The sequence below is a fragment of the Rana temporaria genome, chromosome 1, assembly GCF_905171775.1.
Source record: "Rana temporaria chromosome 1, aRanTem1.1, whole genome shotgun sequence".
NCBI classification, from domain to species: Eukaryota; Metazoa; Chordata; class Amphibia; order Anura; family Ranidae; genus Rana; species Rana temporaria.
In genome coordinates, this window is record NC_053489.1 from 492,878,403 (window position 1) to 492,900,938 (window position 22,536).

The 22,536-nt window shown below is 45.1% G+C and overlaps 1 protein-coding gene across 3 annotated transcripts in view; it reads right to left on the reverse strand.

The window, feature by feature from the left end:
* The window catches only part of BBS7 (Bardet-Biedl syndrome 7), a 63,379-nt gene that overhangs the window by 36,550 nt on the left and 4,293 nt on the right, over positions 1-22,536 (reverse strand). For all 3 annotated transcript variants that reach the window (XM_040330362.1, XM_040330348.1, XM_040330355.1), the window contains exons 3-8: positions 18,362-18,519; positions 11,620-11,685; positions 11,461-11,523; positions 9,535-9,710; positions 7,146-7,332; positions 890-962 (exon numbers count right to left, since the gene is read on the reverse strand). In XM_040330362.1, coding sequence (XP_040186296.1) covers positions 890-962; positions 7,146-7,332; positions 9,535-9,710; positions 11,461-11,523; positions 11,620-11,685; positions 18,362-18,397 — 601 coding nt within the window. In that variant the 5' untranslated portion in view covers positions 18,398-18,519. The remainder of the gene's footprint in view (positions 1-889; positions 963-7,145; positions 7,333-9,534; positions 9,711-11,460; positions 11,524-11,619; positions 11,686-18,361; positions 18,520-22,536) is intronic.

Here is a 22,536-nt window from a genome sequence, read left to right on the forward strand (position 1 = left end):
TCACCAAGAATTAACATAAAACACGCCCCCTCATCCTCATTTGAATTACGCATGATTACGCCGGCCCCATTTACGCTACGCCGCCGTAACTTAGGAGGCAAGTGCTTTGTGAATACAGCACTTGCCTCTCTAACTTACGGCGGCGTAGCGTAAATACGATATGCTGAGCCGCCGTAACAATGCGCGCCCCTACCTGAATCTAGCCCCATATAAAAATCACAGTGATTCAATGAACAATGAAGGTTTCTTAATGCAGAAAACCAGCATACAGGAGATGCCAGTGAGGGACAGGGCAGTTAGAGGAAAGGAGAGTATAAACTGCCATGCTTTACATGCACTAGCAGATTTAGGTACACTAACAAATTTAAGCCAAACTCCAGCGAATACTATAATACCAGTTAAAAGCAATACTTTTTATTTTTATTTTTGGGATAAAGGCTTTACATAAATAAAAGCCAATCATTGTTAGCACCCCTGTCAGTATTAAATGGATTGTCTCAACCCTCTAACGGTTACATCTGCAGGACAACTTGTTCTGTTAAAAAGCAAAAAGACTTACTGGACAGATCACCTGGAAAGAAAGAAAGAAAAGAAAGAAAAGAAAAAGAAAAAGGAAAGAAAGAAAAGAAAAAGGAAAGAAAGAAAAAGAAAAGGAAAGAAAGAAAAGAAAAAGAAAAGGAAAGAAAGAAAAGAAAAAGAAAAGGAAAGAAAGAAAAGAAAAAGAAAAGGAAAGAAAGAAAAGAAAGAAAGAAAGAAAAGAAAAGAAAAGAAAAGAAAAGAAAAGAAAGCCTAAAAAAACAAACAGCCATAATATCTAAGAACTGGTAAGCTGCAATATAATAAATGTATGATTTGGGGATTTAACATCTTAAAGCTGTAACAAGCTCACCTCCATCCCCACCGTTTAAAGCTAAAACAGAAGGTGGTCCAGGAACTTCAACTTCATACATTAAATCAGAACCCTAGAAAAGAACACATTAGGATAAGTTGTCGAATACAAATATACAAAAAGGACTAATAAACCATGAATCGCATGGGAACGCTCAGTATTTCTACTAATGATAGGAAATAATTTCTCTTTGCTTCTGCCTCATATAGGCTTACAATGCTTACAGGCTTACAATGCTTTATGAGAAATGCGTCTCTGTTCATAGCTGAATAATTTTTTTATTCCTTATTTAGTCATGGAACTCAGCAAAGCAATACAGAACAGCCTGCATACATTACATAACAGAGTAACATTGCCCAGAATTGAATTGAATTTGGTTTTAACATTTGCCATCAAGTATCTCTTTCTTGAGCTAGACCAAATACTAAGCCCTGGTTCACACCAGTGCGGTTTTTAAGTCACGCTACTTCAGCGCGCCTTCAAAACATTGCGATTTCATGTGCAGCTTGCTGATATCTGTGTGACTTCATTTAACAAATGTCAATGCAAGTTAGAGCTGCACGATTCCGGATAAAATGAGAATCACAATTTTTTTGCTTAGAATAAAGACCACGATTCTCGTGGCGTAACATCATCTTTCACATTATACAAAAAAATAAAAAATAAAAAATTGGGCTAACTTTACTGCTTATTTTTTTTATTTTTTATTAATTGAATTGTATTTTTTCCTCTAAAAAAAAAAGTTTGAAAGACTGCTGCACAAACACAGTGTGAAATAAAATATTGTAACAATCTCCATTTTATTCCCTAGGATCGCTGCTAAAATTATATATATATATATATTAGTGCTGTCAAACGATTAAAATTTTTAATCGCGATTAATCGCATTAATGTCATAGTTAACTTATGATTAATCTATCTAATTTATGACGAATTTCCCCACAAATATCGCACAATTCTGCAAGTGATTATAATTTATTATCGCTGTTTTCTAGCTGATCTAAAACCATTTTTGACATAAAGGGACACTTTTGGACAATCTACAGTTTTTCAGGCAGAAAGAATAGTTTTTATTTTATAAAAGTACATGTAGGACACAGGGCAGACCACTAGGGACAAGGGGGGTGTGTATTTTTTACATACAGTACTGTAATCTATAAGATTACAGTATACTGTGTGTATTGTGTGTGTTTACTTTTTTTAATTTGGTGCCGTTCTCCGCTCCCGTGCGTCGTAACGTCGCAGGGAACGGAGCTCGGCGGCACACAGGCACTGTGAATCGAGCGAGGAGGACCCGCCGAGCAAGGAGGACCCGCCGAGCAAGGAGGACCCGCCAAGCAAGGAGGACCCGCCAAGCAAGGAGGACCCGCTCGATCACACAGCGGGGTGGCATCGCTGGATCCAGGGACAAGGTGAGTAACTTGCCTGTGAATCCAGCGAGAAGGTAAGCCGCGCCGCTGCACACTCTGCATGTCCACCCCGAGGGCTCCTGTGTTAATCGCGCGATAAAAATATTGACGGCGTTAACATGGGTTTGCGTTAACGCCGTTAATATCGCGTTTAACGCACAGCCCTAATATATATATATATATATATATATATATATATATATATATATATATATATATATATATATATATATATATACATATACATACACACAAATACATACATACATACATACACACACACACACACATATACATAATATAGAGAGAGATATCTCGATCTAGATATAGAGAGAATATATACAATATATGTTTGGGGGTTCTAGCAAAAAAAAAAGAGATTTAAACTTTGCAAGAAACACGTGCCAGAAAAAGATTTACTTTTAAAATGGTTAAACTGCCCTCATCTACACACCGAAGTTCATCTCTTTGATCCAAGAACAAAAAAAGTGTTTATAGTTATCTACTAGTGCAGACAATCTGTGATAAACTTTTCCTTTTGACAGCTTAGGCTGGGTTCACACTACGGTTTTCCCGTCCGTCAGCCGCATACGATTTCAGTATTGAAAACGTACGGGCACGGACGGGAAAACGTATAGATAGACAATGCATTGCAAATCGTATGCACTCAGATGCATCCGGGTGCGTACGATTTGCTGGCAAAACGTTTTTTAAAACGTACGCAAAACCGTGTTCAACCACGGTTTTGCGGTCGTTTTTAAAACAGTATGGCAACCGCATACGTTTTCCTTTAACATTAATGTCAATGGAAAACGCACAATCGTATGCGGCTGACGGACGGGAAAACCGTAGTGTGAACCCAGCCTTAGTGAGCAGAGAACCCGCTATACTTGTTACATGAAGAAATCTGGAAATTCTGCATAGAGATCATGAGGGGGGTTGAATCGAGATCACAATTTTTTAACGATTAATTGTGCAGTTCTAATGCAAGATGGACTGAAATCTCATAGAAATAGTGCAGGAAGCTTTTTCAGAGTCACAGCAATTTGAACAGTTCCATTACCGCGGATGGGGTGCGATTTCTAATCCAACTTTGAACTGTCAAGTTGCACTGGTGTGAACCAAGGCTTAGGAAAGAATCACATCTTTCAACTGGTATTATAATGTGCAAATCGGTCTTTTCCCCATTTAAAATGCAGTACTTATAAAGCAGCGTATTCTACACTTTTACCACATTTACATTTTTCGTTCCCTCAATCCTGCCTGTGTTGAATTAGTACAAAGCATGCCTGATCCTAAACTTGTATGACTATCCTGTGTAAAACCAGGGCTGACACAATGACACAGTAGTAAATAGCAGCCAATCAGAAACCAACTTCCATCAGTTTGCATTAGGAAGACTACAAAAACTTAAACTGAACTGGCTGATGGGAATTTCTATAAACCACCTATCCTTTTCTGGCAACATAGAAGGAAATAAAAAAGATCTTATGACCTTTTCCCATTCTACTATAAAAGCATTTTTTGCAGTCTATGTCCCAGATTCTCAAAGGACTTACGACGGCGTAGCACCATGTACGCCGTCGTAAGTCGGAATGAGAGCCGTCGTATCTATGCGGCTGATTCTTACAATCAGTTACGGTTTAAATTTGGCTAAGATACGAGCGGTGCAAGTCGCTTACACCGTCGTATCTTAGTTGCATATTTACGCTGGCCGCTAGGTGGCGCTTCCGTAGATTTCCGCGTCAAATATGCCAATGAGCTAGATACGCCGATTCACAAACGTACGTGCGCCCGGCGTAGCAAGATACGTCGTTTACGGAAGACATACGCCGGCGTAAAGTTATCCCTCATAAAGCAGGGGTAAGTTATGTTAGGTATGGACGTCGGAAACGTACGAACAGCGTTGTGTTTTACGTCGTTTGCGTAAGTCGTCCGTGAATGGGGCTGGATGAAAGTTACGTTCACATCGACTAGGCATTGAGCAGGCGTAATTTAATTTGAAAATTCGACGTGATACTGAGCATGCGCCGTTCGTTAAAAACGTCAATCACGTTGGGTCACGATACATTAACATAAAACACGCCCCCTACTTTGAATTACGCGGGCTTACGCCGGCACAGTTACACTACGCCGCCGTAACTTTGGTCGCAAGTTCTTTGAGAATACGGGACCTGCCTCACGAAGTTACGGCGGCGTAGTGTATCTGAGATACGCTACGCCCGCCTATAGATAGGCGCTTTTTTTGAGAATCTGTCCCTGTTGGCGGGAATTCCAAAAAAATTACAAAACAAAAAATATTATATTAATAAAATAATTGAGCAGTCTCGATGGACCACTTTTTTCTGCCGTCACTCTATGTTTTTATGTTTAAAGTGGTTGTAAACCCCGTTATACTACTTGTACCTACAGGTAAGCCTATAAGGCTTACCTGTAGGTACTGTAAATATCTCCTGAATCTGCACGGTTTAGGAGATATTTACCATATACGCTTGTGCCAAAGTCATCGGAGCCGTTTCTAAAGGACCTGTGCCGTGACGTCATCGCGGCTCTAGCCAATCACAGTGCCAGAGCCTGCAAACCCAGAAATAACACTTGGAGAAATGTCGCTGGTCACAGTGGTGTACGGGGACCGCTGCAACAGCTTCGCTCTAAGGCAAGTACAGTGGAACCTTGGATTACGAGGATCATCCGTTCCAGGAGAATGCTTGTAATCCAAAGCACTCGCATATCAAAGTACTTGAAAACAATTAGTTCCGCATTGACTTCTATTGCATGCAATACCGCATGTGCAATAACTCGGGGACAGCTCGGCTAAACTTGAAAAGGCTTGGAGTGTCACCGGTGCCCCCCCGCACCTCTGGCCAAATGTGGTACTGCACACCCCATTAGCTTGAATTCTGCTCGTTTTGCAAGACACTCGCAAACCTAATCATAATAATAAAAAAAAAAAAAGCTACTCGTCTTTCAAAAACGCTTGTTAACCGCGTTACTCGTTAAACAAGGTTCCACTGTATTTCATAATATGCTAGTATGTGATGCATACTAGCTAATTATCCCTTTGTCTTGCAGTTTTTTTTTCTATATGGGTTTACAACCACTTTAACTATTGCTTTGTGGTGGTGAGCTTTCCATCTACTTCCTGTCTTAAGGCTGCCATACACACGATCGGTCAAACCAATGAGAATGGTCTGATGGACCGTTTTCATCGGACCAAACCGATCATGTGTGGGCCCCATCGGTTATTTATCCATAGGTTAAAAAAAAAAAAAGCAATCTGGTTTTAAAAATTTAACCAAAAATCCAGGCATGCTCAGAATCAAGTCGACGCATGCTTGGAAGCATTGAACTTCGTTTTTTTCCAGCACGTCGTTGTTTTACGTCACCGCGTTCTGACACGATCGGTTTTTTAACCGATGGTGTGTAGGCACGACTGACCATCAGTCAGCTTCATCGGTTAACCGATGAAAACGGTCCATCAGACCGTTCTCATCGGTTTGACCGATCGTGTGTACGCGGCATTAGAATTTCAGCCAATCATAATGTCATTTAGCTGTGGGTGCTGCTTTCAGTATCCTGGGCTCAACAAAAAGTCAACTATTCAGTCAACTTTTGTGGAACCAGTTGTACCAGACAGTGGCAGCCACAGCTCAAATTTTGCCTGATTCAATGTGAAATGGCAATAAGGAACCAGGTGGAAAATTGTTGGTTAAACACCACCTGCATCAAAGCAGATGCAAGAACTGTTCAGGTATTCTTACAGCCTGGCTGTTGGAACAGCTACCACAGCAGGTGTTTCGGCCCTCAATACTGTTAACATGAATGAAAGAATCTATCAGATTTATTTTGTTCAGCCTGCTGTGACAAAAACGAACACTCAGGCCAGCCATACATAGTTTGAATCCTGGCCTTTTCAGCAGGAACCGGCTGAGATTTTTTCCCGTGTATGGGTAGACTGAATGAACAAAGTCAATCAATTAATTAACTTGGGTACAACCTGCATGCTGGGTTTTACTTGTGATGATTGCTATCAGCTGTTATAGCCATTAGCAATAATCACAGTCTTCTCCCGGCGAGGACAGTTTTTCGCCCCGCTGGGAGAAGACAATGGCCCCGGCAGGAGGGGGTTCCTGCATCACTGGTCTGTATTGATGGGTGAATCGAGTGAATTTCTTTCCTGCAACCCATGGTTGCGGGAAATAAATTTGCTCCATGTATGGCCGGCATTAGACCCCTTTCACACTGAGGAGTTTTTCAGGTGGTACAGCGCTAAAAATAGCGCTGCTATACCGCCTGAAAAACTCCTTCACTGCCTACTCAATGTGAAAGCCCGAGGGCTTTCACACTGAGGCGATGCGCTGGCGGGAGAGAAAAAAATCTCCTGTCAGCAGCATCTTTGGAGCGGCGAGAGGAGCGGCATGTATACCGCTCCTTCCCATTTAAAACAATAGGAAACCGAGGCAATACCGCCCGCAAAGCGCCTCTGCAGAGGCGCATTGCGGGCGGTATTAACCCTTTATCGGCCGCTAGCGGGGTTAATACCGCACCGCTATCGGCTGATTCCCGCGGCAAACCCGGCGGTATAGCGCCGCTATTTTTAGCGGCGCTATACCGCCACCGCGGCTCCCGCTCCAATGTGAAAGGGGCCTAAATCTCCTTCAAGGTAGACAAGGACAGGAGTCCAAACTCAACAGATGTTCTTAGCCTTTCCTGATGGTAACCAGTCAGATCAGGTGAACATTCTATGTGTTTTAAGGCATCTAGTTATACAAGCAAGTCTAGGAGTTGCAGTGAAAGGAGCACAAGAAGTTAAAATAATAAAAAAAACAAAAAAAAAAACACCTTACCTCTAAAATACGAAGCACTCGGTCCTGGCACGCTAGTATAGGGGCGATTCGCTCCAACTTTTCTACTGGTAGACAAAGTATATCACTAATTTTATCCCCGGACAAATAGTAATGTTGGTCTTTGCAATCACAATAGTGGTTGTAAATATAACTTGCACATAAAAAAAGATCAGAACCAGATATGTGCCTAGAAAAAGACAGCATAAACAGTGAATCATAAACATATTCTTCAATCTGCCTTAAATATCACAACCAAAATACAAACTAGATATTTAAAACACAGCAGATACTCAATATGAAAAGCCACATTTTCTTGTTTGGTTAAGGTTCACATTGGAGCGATTTGTCATGCGATTTGAGAGATCAAACCGCATGACAAGTCGCAGCCTATTGGTGGCAATGGCACTGTTCCAATCGATGCGACACCGATTTTGCGGCGCCGCGCCGATTTGCAAAAGTAGTTCCTGCACTACTTTTGCCGATTTGAGGTGCGATTTCAATAGACATCTGTGTATGAAGCCACACAAATGTCTATCAAGCAGCACCTGAAATCGCGCTGACCTTGCTACTTTGAAATTGCGCTACTTCAAGTAAAGTGGCGCGATTTCAAAGTAGCAGCAGTGTGAACCAGGGCAGTGTTTTTCAACCTTTTTTTCATTCAAGGCACACTTTACAACTGTACACAATCACGGGGCACGCCAGTCTGAGGGTTTGTTCACACCAGGAGGTGCGCTTGTGCTAGCGCGCCTTTTCCCGCACACACCACATTTTTTAATAGGCTGCTCATGTGTGCGAAAGATGAAAAAAAGGTGTCGGCATGATGTTTAAAATTGCACAGCACCAAAATACATGGCACTGCAGTACCATGAGATTTAGCAGGCACGAATGTACGCAAATTTGATAGAAGCATGTCGGTGTCATTAAGAATTTTTGTGTGGTATGGGGAAACGCGCAATTTTGCACGCATTATTGCATTGCACCTGGTGTGAACAAGCCCTAAAATGTAGTCTGTATATGGCAAATCCCCCCCCCCCCTAGCAGAAACTCCCTGCTCCCAAATCCCCACTCCTAGCACAAATCCCCTCTATTCCCAACCCCCAAATCCCCCATCCTAGCATAAATCTCCACCTCAAATCCTGCCTCCTAACACACCCCCCCCTCAACTCCAGCTGTTCAGGGCTTGATTACCACCCCCCACCCACAATTGCCGCTTCCTGGACAGAAGCAGTGTGGGGTGAAGATAGGGGGCGGTAATCAAACTCTGTACATTTGAATACGACAGCGATCCTGTGTACAGGGAGGAGAGAGAAATCGCAGCTCGCAACTCCTCCCGGCTGCTATCTGCAACTTTGCTGGACAGATTGGCTGTTAAAGCAGAACTAAAGCCCATTTTTTTTATTGTGAGCAGGCAGGCTGTTTATTGCAGAAGAGACATGCTATTTGCCCTTTGCTTTTCCAGTTTGGGTCCTTTTTAACTTAAAGTTAAAATAAAGGCAGTAATACTAACCTCTAAATTTAAAGGTCCGATGCCCAGGAGGTCCCTCACCAATACTTTCTCCCTGGCTTCCTCTAGGGGCTGGTCTTTCGGCAGTGGCTGGAGTGTAAAAGGAGCTGTGCATGCGAGACTGGCAAGTGTATTTTATTGCAGAAGAGACATTGCATGTCTTTTCTGCAATAAAGAGCCTACCTTGTTTGCAATTTTTATTTTTCCAACTTTCGTTCTACTTAGATTTCAGGCCGTGGGAGGTGTTCTTACAGCTAAGAGAGTAATGCAAGACATACATAAGGAGACACATAATATGATCCTGAGATTGTATACAATTTTAAAGGGGTTGTAAAGGTACAATTTTTTTTTTCCTAAATAGCTTCCTTTACCTTCATTTTCCAGTCCTCCTTCACTTACCTCATCAATCGATTTTGCTTTTAAAATCCTTCTGAGAAATCCTCACTTCCTGTTCTTCTGTATGTAACTCCACACAGTAATGCAAGGCTTTCTCCCTGGTGTGGAGCGTCGTGCTCGCCCCCTCCCTTGGACTACAGGAAAGTCAGGACGCTCTCTATGTTGCAAATAGAGAAAGGAGCTGTGTGTTAGTGGGCATCCTGGCTCTCCTGTAGTCCAAAGGAGGGGGCGAGCACGACACTCCACACCAGGGAGAAATCCTCGCATTACGGTGTGTAGTTACAGACAGAAGAACAGGAAGTGAGGATTTCTCAGAAGAAATAAGGACATTTAAAAGCAAAATGGAAGGATGAGGTAAGTGAAGGAGGACTGCACTAAGGTAAAGGAAGCTATTTAGGAAAATTGTACCTTTACAACCCCTTTAAGTCACTATTGGATCATTAACAAAACGAAAATAAACACAATTAAACAAAAGACCACACTACTTACATTGCTCGAATGCTTTCTGTTAGATTGGTTTCAAATGACAGAAACTGCTTCCCTCTTTTTGTAAATCCACGAACTTCAGACCCGGCTGATACAAATATCTTCTCTTGTACAGTTCCAAGGGCACCTCCAAGATCTAATCTGGATATCTTCTGTCCTGGCAAAGTCTTGAATACAGGCTAGGGAAAAAATAAATAAAAAATAGGAACGTTATGCTCATCACAAAAGCAACTAAGGGAAACAGAATTTGTAGACAACTGGGATATAACACTGCCTACAGGAGGAATGAACGCAGGAAAAAAAACCAAAAAAACAAGTCCAATCTCAACAAGCTGGTCTTTACTGCAACTGAAATGTATGCCAAAGCCAGAAAGGGTTGCTTCCAAAAGCAGAAGGTCATTCAGGTACCTCATCACTGGAATGCCTCAAAACCTAGCAGACCCCCAAATTATAGCAGACCTGGAAGCAAAGCTAGCATTTTGATAAATACTTAAGGTGCAGAAGAGAAGCTGATGGGAAAGCCCAGAAATTAGTAGCGAAAGGATCCAGCGGAGAGCTGAAGACATAACTTGTGGAAGATGGGTATGTAATGATACGTTTTCGTATCATTTTTAAAAACTGTGGGCAGGAGGTGTTTCCACGTGCGATGCCATGCCATTAAAGCCAGCAACTGTAAACTTATGAAATAAGGGGTGGTGAGAGAACACGTAACAGACTGGCATGGTTTGTATGAGCCAAGGCCTCAAATGGAGCTAGAGAACGCAACAGGTTGACCATCTAGTTTCAGTATTGTTTGCATCACATTTATCAAACAGAACACAAAATCCTTCACTGGAAGTGATAGCAACGGCCTGCAAGTCCACTCAGAGATCCTCAGCTAAAGACCAGTGTTTCATAGCTGGATAGAAGGTCATCCACCAATGTGTCAGTAGCAATTAAAGCGGAGTTCCACCCAAAAATGGAACTTCCGCTTTAAGGGAAGGGGACCCCCTGACATGTAATTTTTTTTGGGGGGGGGTACCCTCTTTTTAGAGGCTTCCAGCTCCTTCCTCCCGAGGCACTTTTGCGCCGGAAGGAAGTTCACCTCTCCCCCCTCTCTCTCGGCAATCATCTGGGACACGTCACAGGTCCAAGATAATTGCCCGGCCAATCACGGCGCGCACATGCGCAGTGCGTGCCCGGCTGTAAAGCCGCAGCTGGGCGCCCACAGTCACAATGCCGGCGCCACAGAGAGGAGAAGGAGACGAGCGGGGCTTCGTACGCCTGCATCGCTGGGACAGGTGAGTGTGTTTGATTAATAAAAGTCAGCAGCTAGACTTTTATATTGGTGCAACTCCTCTTTAAAAGAAGCCCCTGAATCCTCAGATATAGCAGGAGAAGGCATAGCCTGCTGTTCATGACCTCTATGATTAGTGGTAGTCATTACCTGCCTAAGTTGAGCCAAAAAGATTTCTACAATGGAAAACGAATAACTATAATAAGAAAACTTCCGCAGTTAGGATAAAAGGCACAGAAAAGGGCAGAGAGGGTACAGAAGGGGGTACGGAGGACATACGTTTTAGTAAGCGGTAACAAGATGCTTAAACAAAACTGCCTTCTCACCTTCACTTCCAGAGAGTTACTGCATGCATGAGAAGACTGTGCGCCAAGAAGACAATGGCATGACTGCAAATGCAAAGCAGCAATGACAGGAACTGATAAGGTGCTAGACCCCCATGAGGTACAAACACAACCCCAGCAGAAATATAATGCACTAACAATAAACTAATGTATGCTGGTCATGGGAGGGGTTCGTTTTTGTTTACTAGCGTCTAATCCTCAGTATAAGCCAGTTGTCTAAAAATCCTGTGTCCTTCAATAGATGATAGAGAAAAAAAGCCATTATTTTTACCAATTATGCGGCACATACTTGAAAAAATATATTCTTACCACTGCTTCACTTTTCTTGATACCAAAGCAGGTTACAACCCCATCTTGATCTCCAACAACCACCTAGCCAACAGTAGATTGGAATGATTAAAAATGGGCACAAGCGGTTTAGAGTTGCATAAGAAGAAGTTGATGAAATCTAGATGCAGGTATACCAACCTTTTGAGTTGCTCTTCGTCCAGATGCTGGAAGCAATCTCATAGTTTTCTGTGAGGTAACCCCCACCTGTTGAAATATACAAGAAAGATGAGAAATTGCAATGGCTTGTCCAACTTCAAAATATATTTTGCCGCAAGATATGGTTCTAAAATTGGCAATCACTGAAGTTACTAGCTATAAACAATGAACACGTTTACTAAGGTGACCATCTCTCCTTGCTTGTTGGGGAACGTTTCAATCACTCTTGCCCAAAAGAACAGAGACCCTTGGGTGCTACACTGAAGAGGTCTCACATATTTCTGTAGAACTGTGGAGCGGAAGCTGCCTACTTCCATCCCAAAACAAAAAAAGGTGGGAAGAACAAGCATGTGCTTTTTAGTAACACAAAGAACATGACTGTGCCCCCCCCCCCCCTATTGCTAGGCATTATGTTTAAATTGGTTGGTCTACTCATTGTCCAAATACAAGTTGAAACCCCCCTCACCCCTTTGAAAGCACATCTCAGTCCTTTTTACTTTCATTACTCATATACAGCTGTCATTTCTCACTATGACATCGTAAAACTATTTACAGACAGCCACTGGGAGCTTAGTTAGGGCTGACAATGCTGGTTGGGATGTCACCACAGAAAAAGCACTGCGTAGTCAAGTAATCAGCCCAAATAGAAAGTTAGAAGCAGACTGAATTTTAAAGAAATACAGGTACTTTTCTGTACTAGGAATGTTTTGTAAATAGATAAAACCAATTGAAAAATGTGCATGCATTACAGAGATGTGAGGAGAGCTCCGATAGCCAATTGGAGGGAAGGGACACGCCCCTCTGCACACATCTCACAGGAACAGAGCCAAGGCTGTCAATCAGCTGCCGATCCCTCCCGTCACCATTTTTTTTCTTTTGTCAGGAAAAATTGTCAGAAGTGATTGACGCTGATGGCAGAGGAACGAAGCAGCAGACAGAAATTACACTTAGAGCCCATACACACTATACAACTTTTGTGGTCCGATTTCCTTTAGGTTTGGTTCACATCTCCGCGTTCTGCCACGACCCTGGTTAGCTACTGAGATCAGACAAGATCGGTCGCATTCAGGGTGGTGTGGCCGTAGGAGTCCAGCGACCCTGAGCCGACTGGACCCCCCAGGCGCCCCCCTCAACCCGTGAGGCTGGCGTCCGTAATCACCGTCCACTGGAAGGGAAGAAACGACCTCCCGGACCGAAGAGTCTGGGATCTCAGCCACCAATTCAGAAAGACTCCGACCAGGTGGCGCACCTGAATCTGGATGATCCAGAGAAAAGAGATTTGTACCACTCGGACAGTATTTCCCTCAGGAAGACACAAGTGTGGAACTGGGCATACAGCACCGCCTCGAAGGAGGCTACCAACAGGCCCAAAACTTGCATGCAAAACGGAGAGATGACCGATTGCGTGATGCCAATGCCTTCACTGCAGACTGAAGAGTCTGCAATTTCCCCAGGGGAAGAAAGACCTTCGCCAGCGAGGAGTCCGGGTCAACCCTAGGTACTCCAAATGCCGAGTTGGGACCAGGACCAACTCCAAAATGTTTAACACCCACCCGAGTTCTCGGAGGGTCTGAATGGCTACAGACACATCCACCAATTATGAGCCAGAAACTGCTCTCAGAAAAAGATCTAAGTAGCCACAATGGCAAAGCCTCGCAGGTCAAGCGAAGCTAGGAAAAGTGCGAGCTCCCTGGTTAAAACTCTTGGTGCCGACGCCAGATCAAAAGGAAGGGCCACAAACTGACAGTGGTCCTCCCTCATCGCAAAGCACAGAAAACTCTGTGACTTGCACAAAATGGGACATGCATGCAAGCGTCCTTGATGTCCAAGGAAAGCTGGAAAGTCCCCCGGATGGAGCGCAGCTACCACCTGGATTCCATGTGGAACTACCCAAAGTTCACAAGGGCATGTAGGGCTTGAAGCCCAAAATCGAACGGACCCAGTCCATCTTCGCTAAGAACAGATTCGAATAGAAACCCTGAAACCTCTTGTCCTGCAGGACAGGTAAACTTACCCCACAACATGACAAGTCCCACACTGCCCCAGGGCAGACCGACGAACCGGAAGGAGAGGGAGACACGAGGGACAAAACCTGTTCGGTGGATAGGAAGGAACCCCATCTAGTACTCCGAAGAGACCCCCTCGCAGACCCACTGGTCGGAGAGCAGGGAGGTGCACCTAGCTGTGAACCTGCAAAGCTGACCTCCCACCCCGAGACGGGTGGGGGAAGGCTACATACATTGGCGGGTTTGGGTGCTGGCGTGTTCGGCTTACGCACCCAGGGGCGTTTAATTTCCCCCAGCGGAGCCTTAGTCGGCCTGGGTGGGTTTGCCCGCGGACCCTGACTGACGAAAATACCGCTTTGGCGTGGGAAAGGAAAGGACCCGGCCGACAGCGGGGCTCCTTCCCCCTGGAGGACTGAGGAAGGAGAGTGCTCTTCCCTCCAGTGACATCCTTGATAATGTCATCCAGCGGGGACCCAAAAGGCCTCCCACCCTTGAAGGATAAATCCGCCAAGGCATATGTTAGAGGCCAGGTCAGCAGACCAGCATTCCAACCAGAGGAAGCAGCATAAAACAATCTCTTAAACAGAAGCCCTGGATATCTAGGGCACGGCATCCAGTGAAGCATCCCAGACACATACAAGGCCCTGGACCAGCTGGTCTGCTAGCCCAACAACTTCGAGAGAGAGCCTGCGCTCCTCCACAGTTTGGTGCAAAATGCTCACTCAATGAGTGACTGAGACCCCAGAGTAGGGGCCCCAATAGGCCGCAAGGCAGACTCCAGCATGGTAAACATGGAACGGGTCAGTGCTTCGGATCTCCAATCAGTTAGATCCATACAAGCAGGGGTTCCTGCAATAGGGAGAGTGAGCATACACCCTGGGAACCGGAGGGTTTACCCCCAGAGGAGAAGCCCACCTTTTTTTTTTTTTTTTTTTTTAAAAAGGCTCTCCTCCAAAGGGGTACCGAACCGCCAGGCGGTGAGGGACTGCAACAGCCTTCTGCGGCTTTTCCCATTCCGCATCTATGAAATTATCAAAGAAGGGCACATAAGGAAAAAACCTGCACAGAGTGGTCTGATTTGTGTGACCCAAAAAAGACAGAGCCCTCAGCGGAAGCCCAGCTGCACTATCCAGTTTAAGGGAGTCCCTTACAGTAGTGAGAAGCGCACCAACAAGTGCCTTGTCATGTACCTGGTCCATGGCTCCAGATAAAACAGAACCGGGAACCTGAGTCGCAGCTAGGTCCTGGTCTGATACAGAGCATTCCCCAGGGGATAGTGGGCACTTTTTACCCCCCTTACGTCCGCACTCTGCTCCCACCCTGGCAACAAAAGTGTCCAGGACTAACAACAAAGTGTCTGTGGGAATCCCAGGTGCTAGCACCAGCTGCCACCTCAGGCACGTTTGGGGAAGAAGAACCCAGATACTGACTCCAAAAAACACAAGCTCCTAGGGCCCTATTCAGGCTATACTGAAACCCACCCTCTTGCTGCGCTGACCAGGGGGTTACCCAGGGGACTCACACAAGAGGAGACTGCACAGCGCCGCCGCCCTTAGTACACAGTGTGTGGAGAGGGAAAAAAACGTGAGGTATCTGTGAAGAGACCTGTGTGCGCCGTAGGAACCAGCACTAGAGGCCAAGACTCATCAAAGATGGCTACCAAGCGTTCAGAACACGGCCACAGTAAAATGGCCTGACCGCAATATAAGCTGCGCCATAGTGCGGCTACGACAAAATGACCGCCAATGGGAGTTTTCATTGTAATTAAAACCACACAAAAAATGGCACCGGCGCCGCCAAAACGCTACATTTAAACAGGGAAATCCCATCTTAGGCTAAAAATTTAAAAAACCCCCACAGTAAAAGTACCCCCAGCACAGAAAATGCAGGCCAGACGCAGCACAGTCCCCTCAGTAAGGCCCCCCCGACAGCGGCAATGTTAGCAATGCAGCAGAGGGAAATGGGGAAGGGAGGATAAGAGGGCCCCCGTACCCCAGGAATGCCCAGCCGTACCAACCCACCTAAGCGGGAAGGACTGAACTTACCCGTCCAAGCGAAGACTCACTGACGCATTCCTGACAGACCTACAACTGCAACGGAGGTAGCTGTTGGCCCGGTCCACTGTGAGTGAGACAACACCACAGCCCAGTCATATGTGGACCTTGGAGCGGAAAGCTCACCGGATAACCCAGGAGTCATGGGGTATGTCATGGCAGACCCAGCCTCTTTGCAAAGGTGTGCTCACGCTCGCTGGCCAGACTGAGTAGACTACAAGGATCTATATATCCAGCCTGTCTCTCAGCCCACAGTTGATAGAAGATTCTTAAAAAAAAAAAAAAAAAAAAAGTCTCCTCAGGGCGCTGGGCCTAAAGGGAGCCATACGTCCTTCTCCTTTGCTATGCAGAACGAAACTGAGGCTGCATACTGCAGGAAGGGGGGTTATGTCTGGAGGGACCACCCCCTGGGCGGGGCTGTTCAACTCTGTTAAAATAACATGTATTTAATTATCTAACATGTTTCTGCCTAGTCCTCTCCTGTGAACAGGAACATAACCCACTTGTCAATATTTAAGGAGCTGTGTCCGTCCATGGACGATAAGAGAAATATTAATTAGGGAACACAGGGTATATAGTCAGAGGCCTAGGGAAGGCCCAACGCAGGCCTAAAATTGGAGAAACATAGCAAACAAAACGCCAACATGCTCACAGGTAAGCAAAATTTTACAGGGGAGATTCGATAGAGCCCAAAGGTTAACCTGGGCAACCTTATGGCTGAAGCTGGCATCAGATGAGGCCTGAAAATCCATCTGGTAAAATTTAGCAAATGTGTAAGCACAACACTAGGTGGCAACCTTACAAATCTGAGAAACATATGCTTGACCTAGTGGAGTGCCCTTTAACAGCAAAAAGGGGAACCTTATTCTCAAAAAGGGTATTTAAACCCAAAAGCAAAAATGTTATATAATGCAGATTACCAATCAATAAAAGTAGTGTCGGAATAGTAAAAGAACAAGCACAAATACTTACCTCCCTGCAGCAGCATCGGACTGATGATGCAGCTGTTCTCCGCTGGCTCAAAGCCCAAGAACTGAGCAATCACATGGCCCCTGATCAATCAGTTCTCAGTCTGCTCTGAGAAAAGAGCAGTGATTGTCAGTCACTGCTCTCTGATCTGCCCCTCCAGCACTCACTGGAGCGCTAGGCCTGGGGGGAGGGGAGATAGCAACGGATCAGACTCTCAGTGGTGTCCCGAGCCAGCTGCTGGTCGGGCATCTGGGCGGATCCTGACATTATTGTTAGGATCCTTCCAGAGTCTGGACCAGCTCTGTGACATCAGCTGACAGCGGGCATTAACCTGCTCCAGGCTGATTCTGGGTTACAGGAGACACAAGGAAGTGCACTTAGGCTGCTTTCACATTGAGGCGTGCAGCCGCGGTGACGGTATAGCCGCGCTATTTGTAGCGCTGCTATACCGTCGTATTTACCGCGATATTCGGGCGCTAGCGGTGAGGTTTTAACCCCCGCTAGCGGCCGAAAAAGGGTTAATACCGCCCGCGTTGCGGGCGGTATTACCGCGCTTTCCCATTGATTTCAATGGGAAGGCGCGGTGAACACACCGCTCCTATACCGCGGTAAAGATGCGGCTAGCAGGACTTTTGGTGCGCTCCTGCTAGCGCACCGCTTCAATGTGAAAGCCTTCGGGCTTTCACACTGAACACTACAGGGCATGATTTTTCATGCGGTATAGCCCACATATGTAAACGCCGTTCAAACCACACATGTGAGGTATCGCCGCGTGCGTTAGAGCGCCAGCAACAATTCTAGCACTAGACCTACTCTGTAACTCTAAATTTGTAACTCTAAATTTGTAACTTGTAAAAAAAAAAAATAAGCGACGCCTATGGAGATTTTTAAGTACTGATGTTTGGCACCATTCCATGAGTGTGCGCAATTTTAAAGCGTGACATGTTAGGTATCTATTTACTTGGCGTAACTTCATCTTTCACATTATACAAAAAAATTGGGCTAACTTTACTGTTTTGTTATTTTTTAATTCACAAAACCGTTTTTTCCCCCAAAAAAAGGCGTTTGAAAAATGATTGCGCAAATACTGTGCGAGATAAAAAGTTGCAATGGCCGACATTTTATTCCCTAGGGTGTCTGCTAAAAAAACATATATAGTGTTTGGGGGTTCTGAGTAATTTTCTAACAAAAAAAATTATGATTAATGCATGTAGGAGAGAAGTGCCAAAATAGGCCCGGTATGGAAGTGGTTAAGCACTTTGGGGCTGATTTACTAAAACTGGAGAGTGCAAAATCTGATGCAGCTCTGCAGAGAAACCAATCACCTTCCAGATTTCCTTTGTCGTCAAAAGTTAACTGAAGAATCTGAAGTCAGAAGCCGATTTTCTACAATGAGCAGCTGCACCAAATGTTGTACTCTCCACATTTTAGGTTATCGATTGTTGCGACTTAGATGAGAATCGGATCAAATTAGTGCGGAAAAACAGTTAATGCCAATGGGTTCACATACTTTTTCTTGCCACCGTACAATAAACAGCAGACATGTCTGCTCATCCCTGCACAGTGGGACCTAATCATGCTTTTAAACTGCTATCCAGTCTGTTATGGATTAAAGCCACTTTAAGTAAGGAATAATGCTGTACTCCCCTAGCTTCTCCTTGACAACAGTGTAACGAGGATTATTTAGTGTTGTACCTGTAAATAATCCACGCGGTTTAGTTGTAGCTCCATGGCGAGGACAGACCTACTATTCTTGGTAGAAGCTCAGTTCCTGGATTACAATGGTACTGTGTGGATGGTGTTCAGACTGATCATTCAGAGCACATCTTCATTTCGCACAGAAGGGTGCATCACTGCAAAGGGATAAGAATGGTTTAAAAATAAAATAAAAATAAAGTTATAGTTGTGGGATTTAAAGAGGAACTAAACCCTCCTATGGTTTTCAGCCAAAGAAGCTGCCATCCTGGCCTCTGATCTTCTACTGCCACGGTGCTGCACATGTTATCAGTTATGACCTCAGCCATTGGATGGTTGGACAGTTTAGTTGAGAGCACATCCAATGTGACAGTTACATTCCCAGCACTCTTTTTTGAAACGGTTAAATCAATAGATTAAAGCCTCGTACACACGATCGGAATTCCATCGGACAAAGCAATTTTGCTCAGAAGGTAACTGGCCGTGAACTTGTTCTGCATACAGACAGAACTTTTTCAGCCAACATAAACGAAACTACGTGGTTTTTCAGCTCTTTACCGCCACCCTTTGGGCAACTTCTGCTAATGTTGTGTTATGGTTAGCATTGGTTTGGAGCATGCGTGTTTGTTGAATCAAAAAGGGCTGGCAACTCAGATGCTCTTGAATAAAAGTCCTTTATTGGTTACATGGGTACAGGCTATACACTGACGTGTTTCGGCTAAGAAGCCTTCATCAAAGGATGCATGTTTGTAATTTAGATTTTTTTTCGATGGACTCGTGTGTACACGATTGGATAATCGACATCACACATTTGTTGTCGGACAGTTTTAAAGCATGCTATAAAACATTTGTCCGATGGAGCGTACAAACGGTCGGATTTTCCGACCAAACCCTGCCATCACACATTTGTTGTTGGAAAATCCGATCATGTGTACGAGGCTTTAGTCTCACTTTAAGGCCCCTTTCACACATACGGATCATTCAGGTTCCGCCCGTCAGTTTTTCAGGCGACCCTGAACAGACGCTCCATTCACCTTTATGGAGCGACGGATGTCAGCGGTGACATGTCTGCTGACATCTGATCCACTCTGCTAAATAAAAGACGGATGGAAACCCCATTTTCCATCCGTCTGGCGCATGGGTCTTCAAACTACGGCCCTCTAGTTGTTCAGGAACTACAATTCCCATCATGCCTAGTCATGTCTGTGAATGTCAGTGTGTTACAATGCCTCATGGGATGTAAAGCTCTACAACAGCTGGAGGGCCGTAGTTTGAGGATCCCTGGTCTGGCGGATCGGATGAAAATGGACTAGCGGTCCGTTTTCATCCAATGCCCCATAGAAGAGAGCGGAGCTCTGACAGGTCTGAGCATTGCAAATGACTGGATGATAGAAATCAGCAGAGATTTCCCTCATTTCAGAGCTTCCCCTCAGATCTAGCGCAACTGCACTTGTAGTGCACAGTATATTAGTCTTTACTAATTCAACCTCCCTGTGTTATACACTCCTGGGCCCGGTACTCCCTGCATTACACACCCCTGGGCCCTGCACACTCTGGTATATGCACTCCTGAGCCCTGCACTATCTGGTATATGCACTCCTGAGCTCTCCGATATATCCACTCCTGAGCCCTGCGCTCTCCGATATATCCACTCCTGAGCCCTGCACTCTCTGATATATCCACTCCTGAGCCCTGCGCTCTCCGATATATCCACTCCTGAGCCCTGCGCTCTCCGATATATCCACTCCTGAGCCCTGCGCTCTCCGATATATCCACTCCTGAGCCCTGCGCTCTCCGATATATCCACTCCTGAGCCCTGCGCTCTCCGATATATCCACTCCTGAGCCTTGCACTCTCTGATATATCCACTCCTGAGCCTTGTACTTTCTGACTACTGCATTCTGGGCTGTATAATACATACTTCTGAACACTACAATTCAACTGCATACTCCTGAATTTTTGTTTTGCTGCTGTGATTGGATGATAGAAATCAGCAGAGCTTTCCCTCATTTCAGAGCTTCCCCTCAGATCTAGTGCAACTGCACTTGTAGTGCACAGTATATTAGTCTTTAGTAATTCAACCTCCCTGTGTTATACACTCCTGGGCCCGGTACTCTCTGCATTGCACACCCCTGGGCCCTGCACCCTCTGCATTGCACACCCTGGCCCTGTACCCTCTGCATTGCACAATCCTGAGCCCTGCACTCTCTGCATTGCACAATCCTGAGCCCTGCATCTGGTATATGCACTCCTGAGCCCTGCACTCTCTGATATATGCACTCCTGAGCCCTGAACTTTCTGACTACTGCATTCTGGGCTGTATAATACATACTCCTGACCACTACAATTCAACTGCATACTCCTGAAGTTTTTTATTTTTTGCTGCTGTGATCTAAATTCCCGTTAGAGGAAGAGGATGTAGGAACATAACCACCTTCTCTTGCTCACTCTCAAGATGGACCAGGGACTATGTACTATGGGATTTGTAGTGTGCATAGAGCAGTATGCATGCCTGCAACTAATGAGCAAGGAGACAGAAAACCATGGTCATTTCATGAAAACTAGTAAAAGGGTAATTACCGGTAAGTAGTGGATTTGTATGGATTCATTTTGGAGTTTAAGGAAATTGTTTACTATAAAGACGTAAAGGGAAAATTCCACTCTGACACAAGTAAAACAGAAGTTTTGACTGGAGTTCCACTTCAAAGACCCTGGTACAGGGATGCATGTCTCGCCTACTGACACAGGACTTAAAATGTATCTCTAGAAAAAAAATACTTTTCGTATAGAGTTGGAAAAGGCCAGAAATTCTGTTTTATTGATGTCCATGTCACCCCTCTATTGGTACTGATGACAACTGTCACAGATAAAAAGATTAAGGGAAAATCCAACATTTCAGAGTTGTCATCAGAACAAGAGGTAAGGAGAAACCTCATAATGGGGACGCCTGCTTAACCACTTGCGGCCACCCATTGTACATTTACTGCGGCAGGGCGGTCGCTCTGTGCAAGATCATGGACCTAGTCCGTAATCTGACACTTCTGGGGTGCTGATGACCCACTCCCGCTATGATCACACACACACAGCGGGAGCCCACCGATTACACAGGCAGAACGACAATCTGCCTATGTAAACAAGGCAGATTGTTGTTCTGTCAGAAGGGAAGGTTGATCCTGTGTTTCTGCCTTCCCCTAGTCAAAGCATCTCCCTCACAGTGAGTAAGCACAACCTAGTAGTGGTGCACTGAAATATCGTCTGAAAACAGCAGAAAAAGAAAATGTGCCGATAATGGCACCGAAAAGGGGGCGGGGTCTTCCCCGGGTGCTGCCCATTGCAGGGGTGTCATGCATCCTCCCCTCTCTCCTCACGCAGAGTGGCGTTCTCCCTGTGTCTCGGAGCTGAATTGTCCAGAGCGGCCACAGCAATGCCCTGCCTCCTGTGATAGATGGCACACTGATCCAATACCAGAACATTGAATCAGTGTGACATACCACAGGAGGCGGGACATTGTTACTGCGGCCGCCCAGGAAATTCAATTATTTTTTTACCAAACGCAGAATGCATATTGGCATAAATTGATGAAGAAATTTTTTTTTTTTTTTTATGTGTTTTATAGCAGAAAGTAAAAAAATGTTGGGCTAGATTCAGCAACGATTTACGCCGGCGTATCCATAGATACGCCGCATAAATTCAAAGCTGCGCCGGCGTATCTTCTTTCTGTATTCAGAAAGCAAGATACGCCGACATTAGCCTAAGATACGACTGGCATAAGTCTCTTACGCTGTCGTATCTTAGGGTGCATTCTCACGCTGGCCGCTAGGTGGCGTTTTCGGCGTAGAGTATGCAAATTACCTAGTTACGCCGATTCACAAACGTACGTACGTGCGCCCGGCGGTAGTTTTTTACGCGGTTTGCGTAAGGCTTTTCCGGCGTAACGTTGCACCTGCTATTAGGTGGCGCAATGTTAAGTATTGATGTCGTTCCCGCTTCGAAATTTGGATTTTTTGCGTCGTTTTCGCAAGTCGTTCGCGAATAGGGCTGGATGTAATTTACGTTCACGTCGAAACCAATGACGTCCTTGCGATGTAATTTGGAGCAATGCACACTGGGATATGTACACGGACGGCGCATGCGCTGTTCGTAAAACACTTCAGGTCATCACATATTAGCATAAA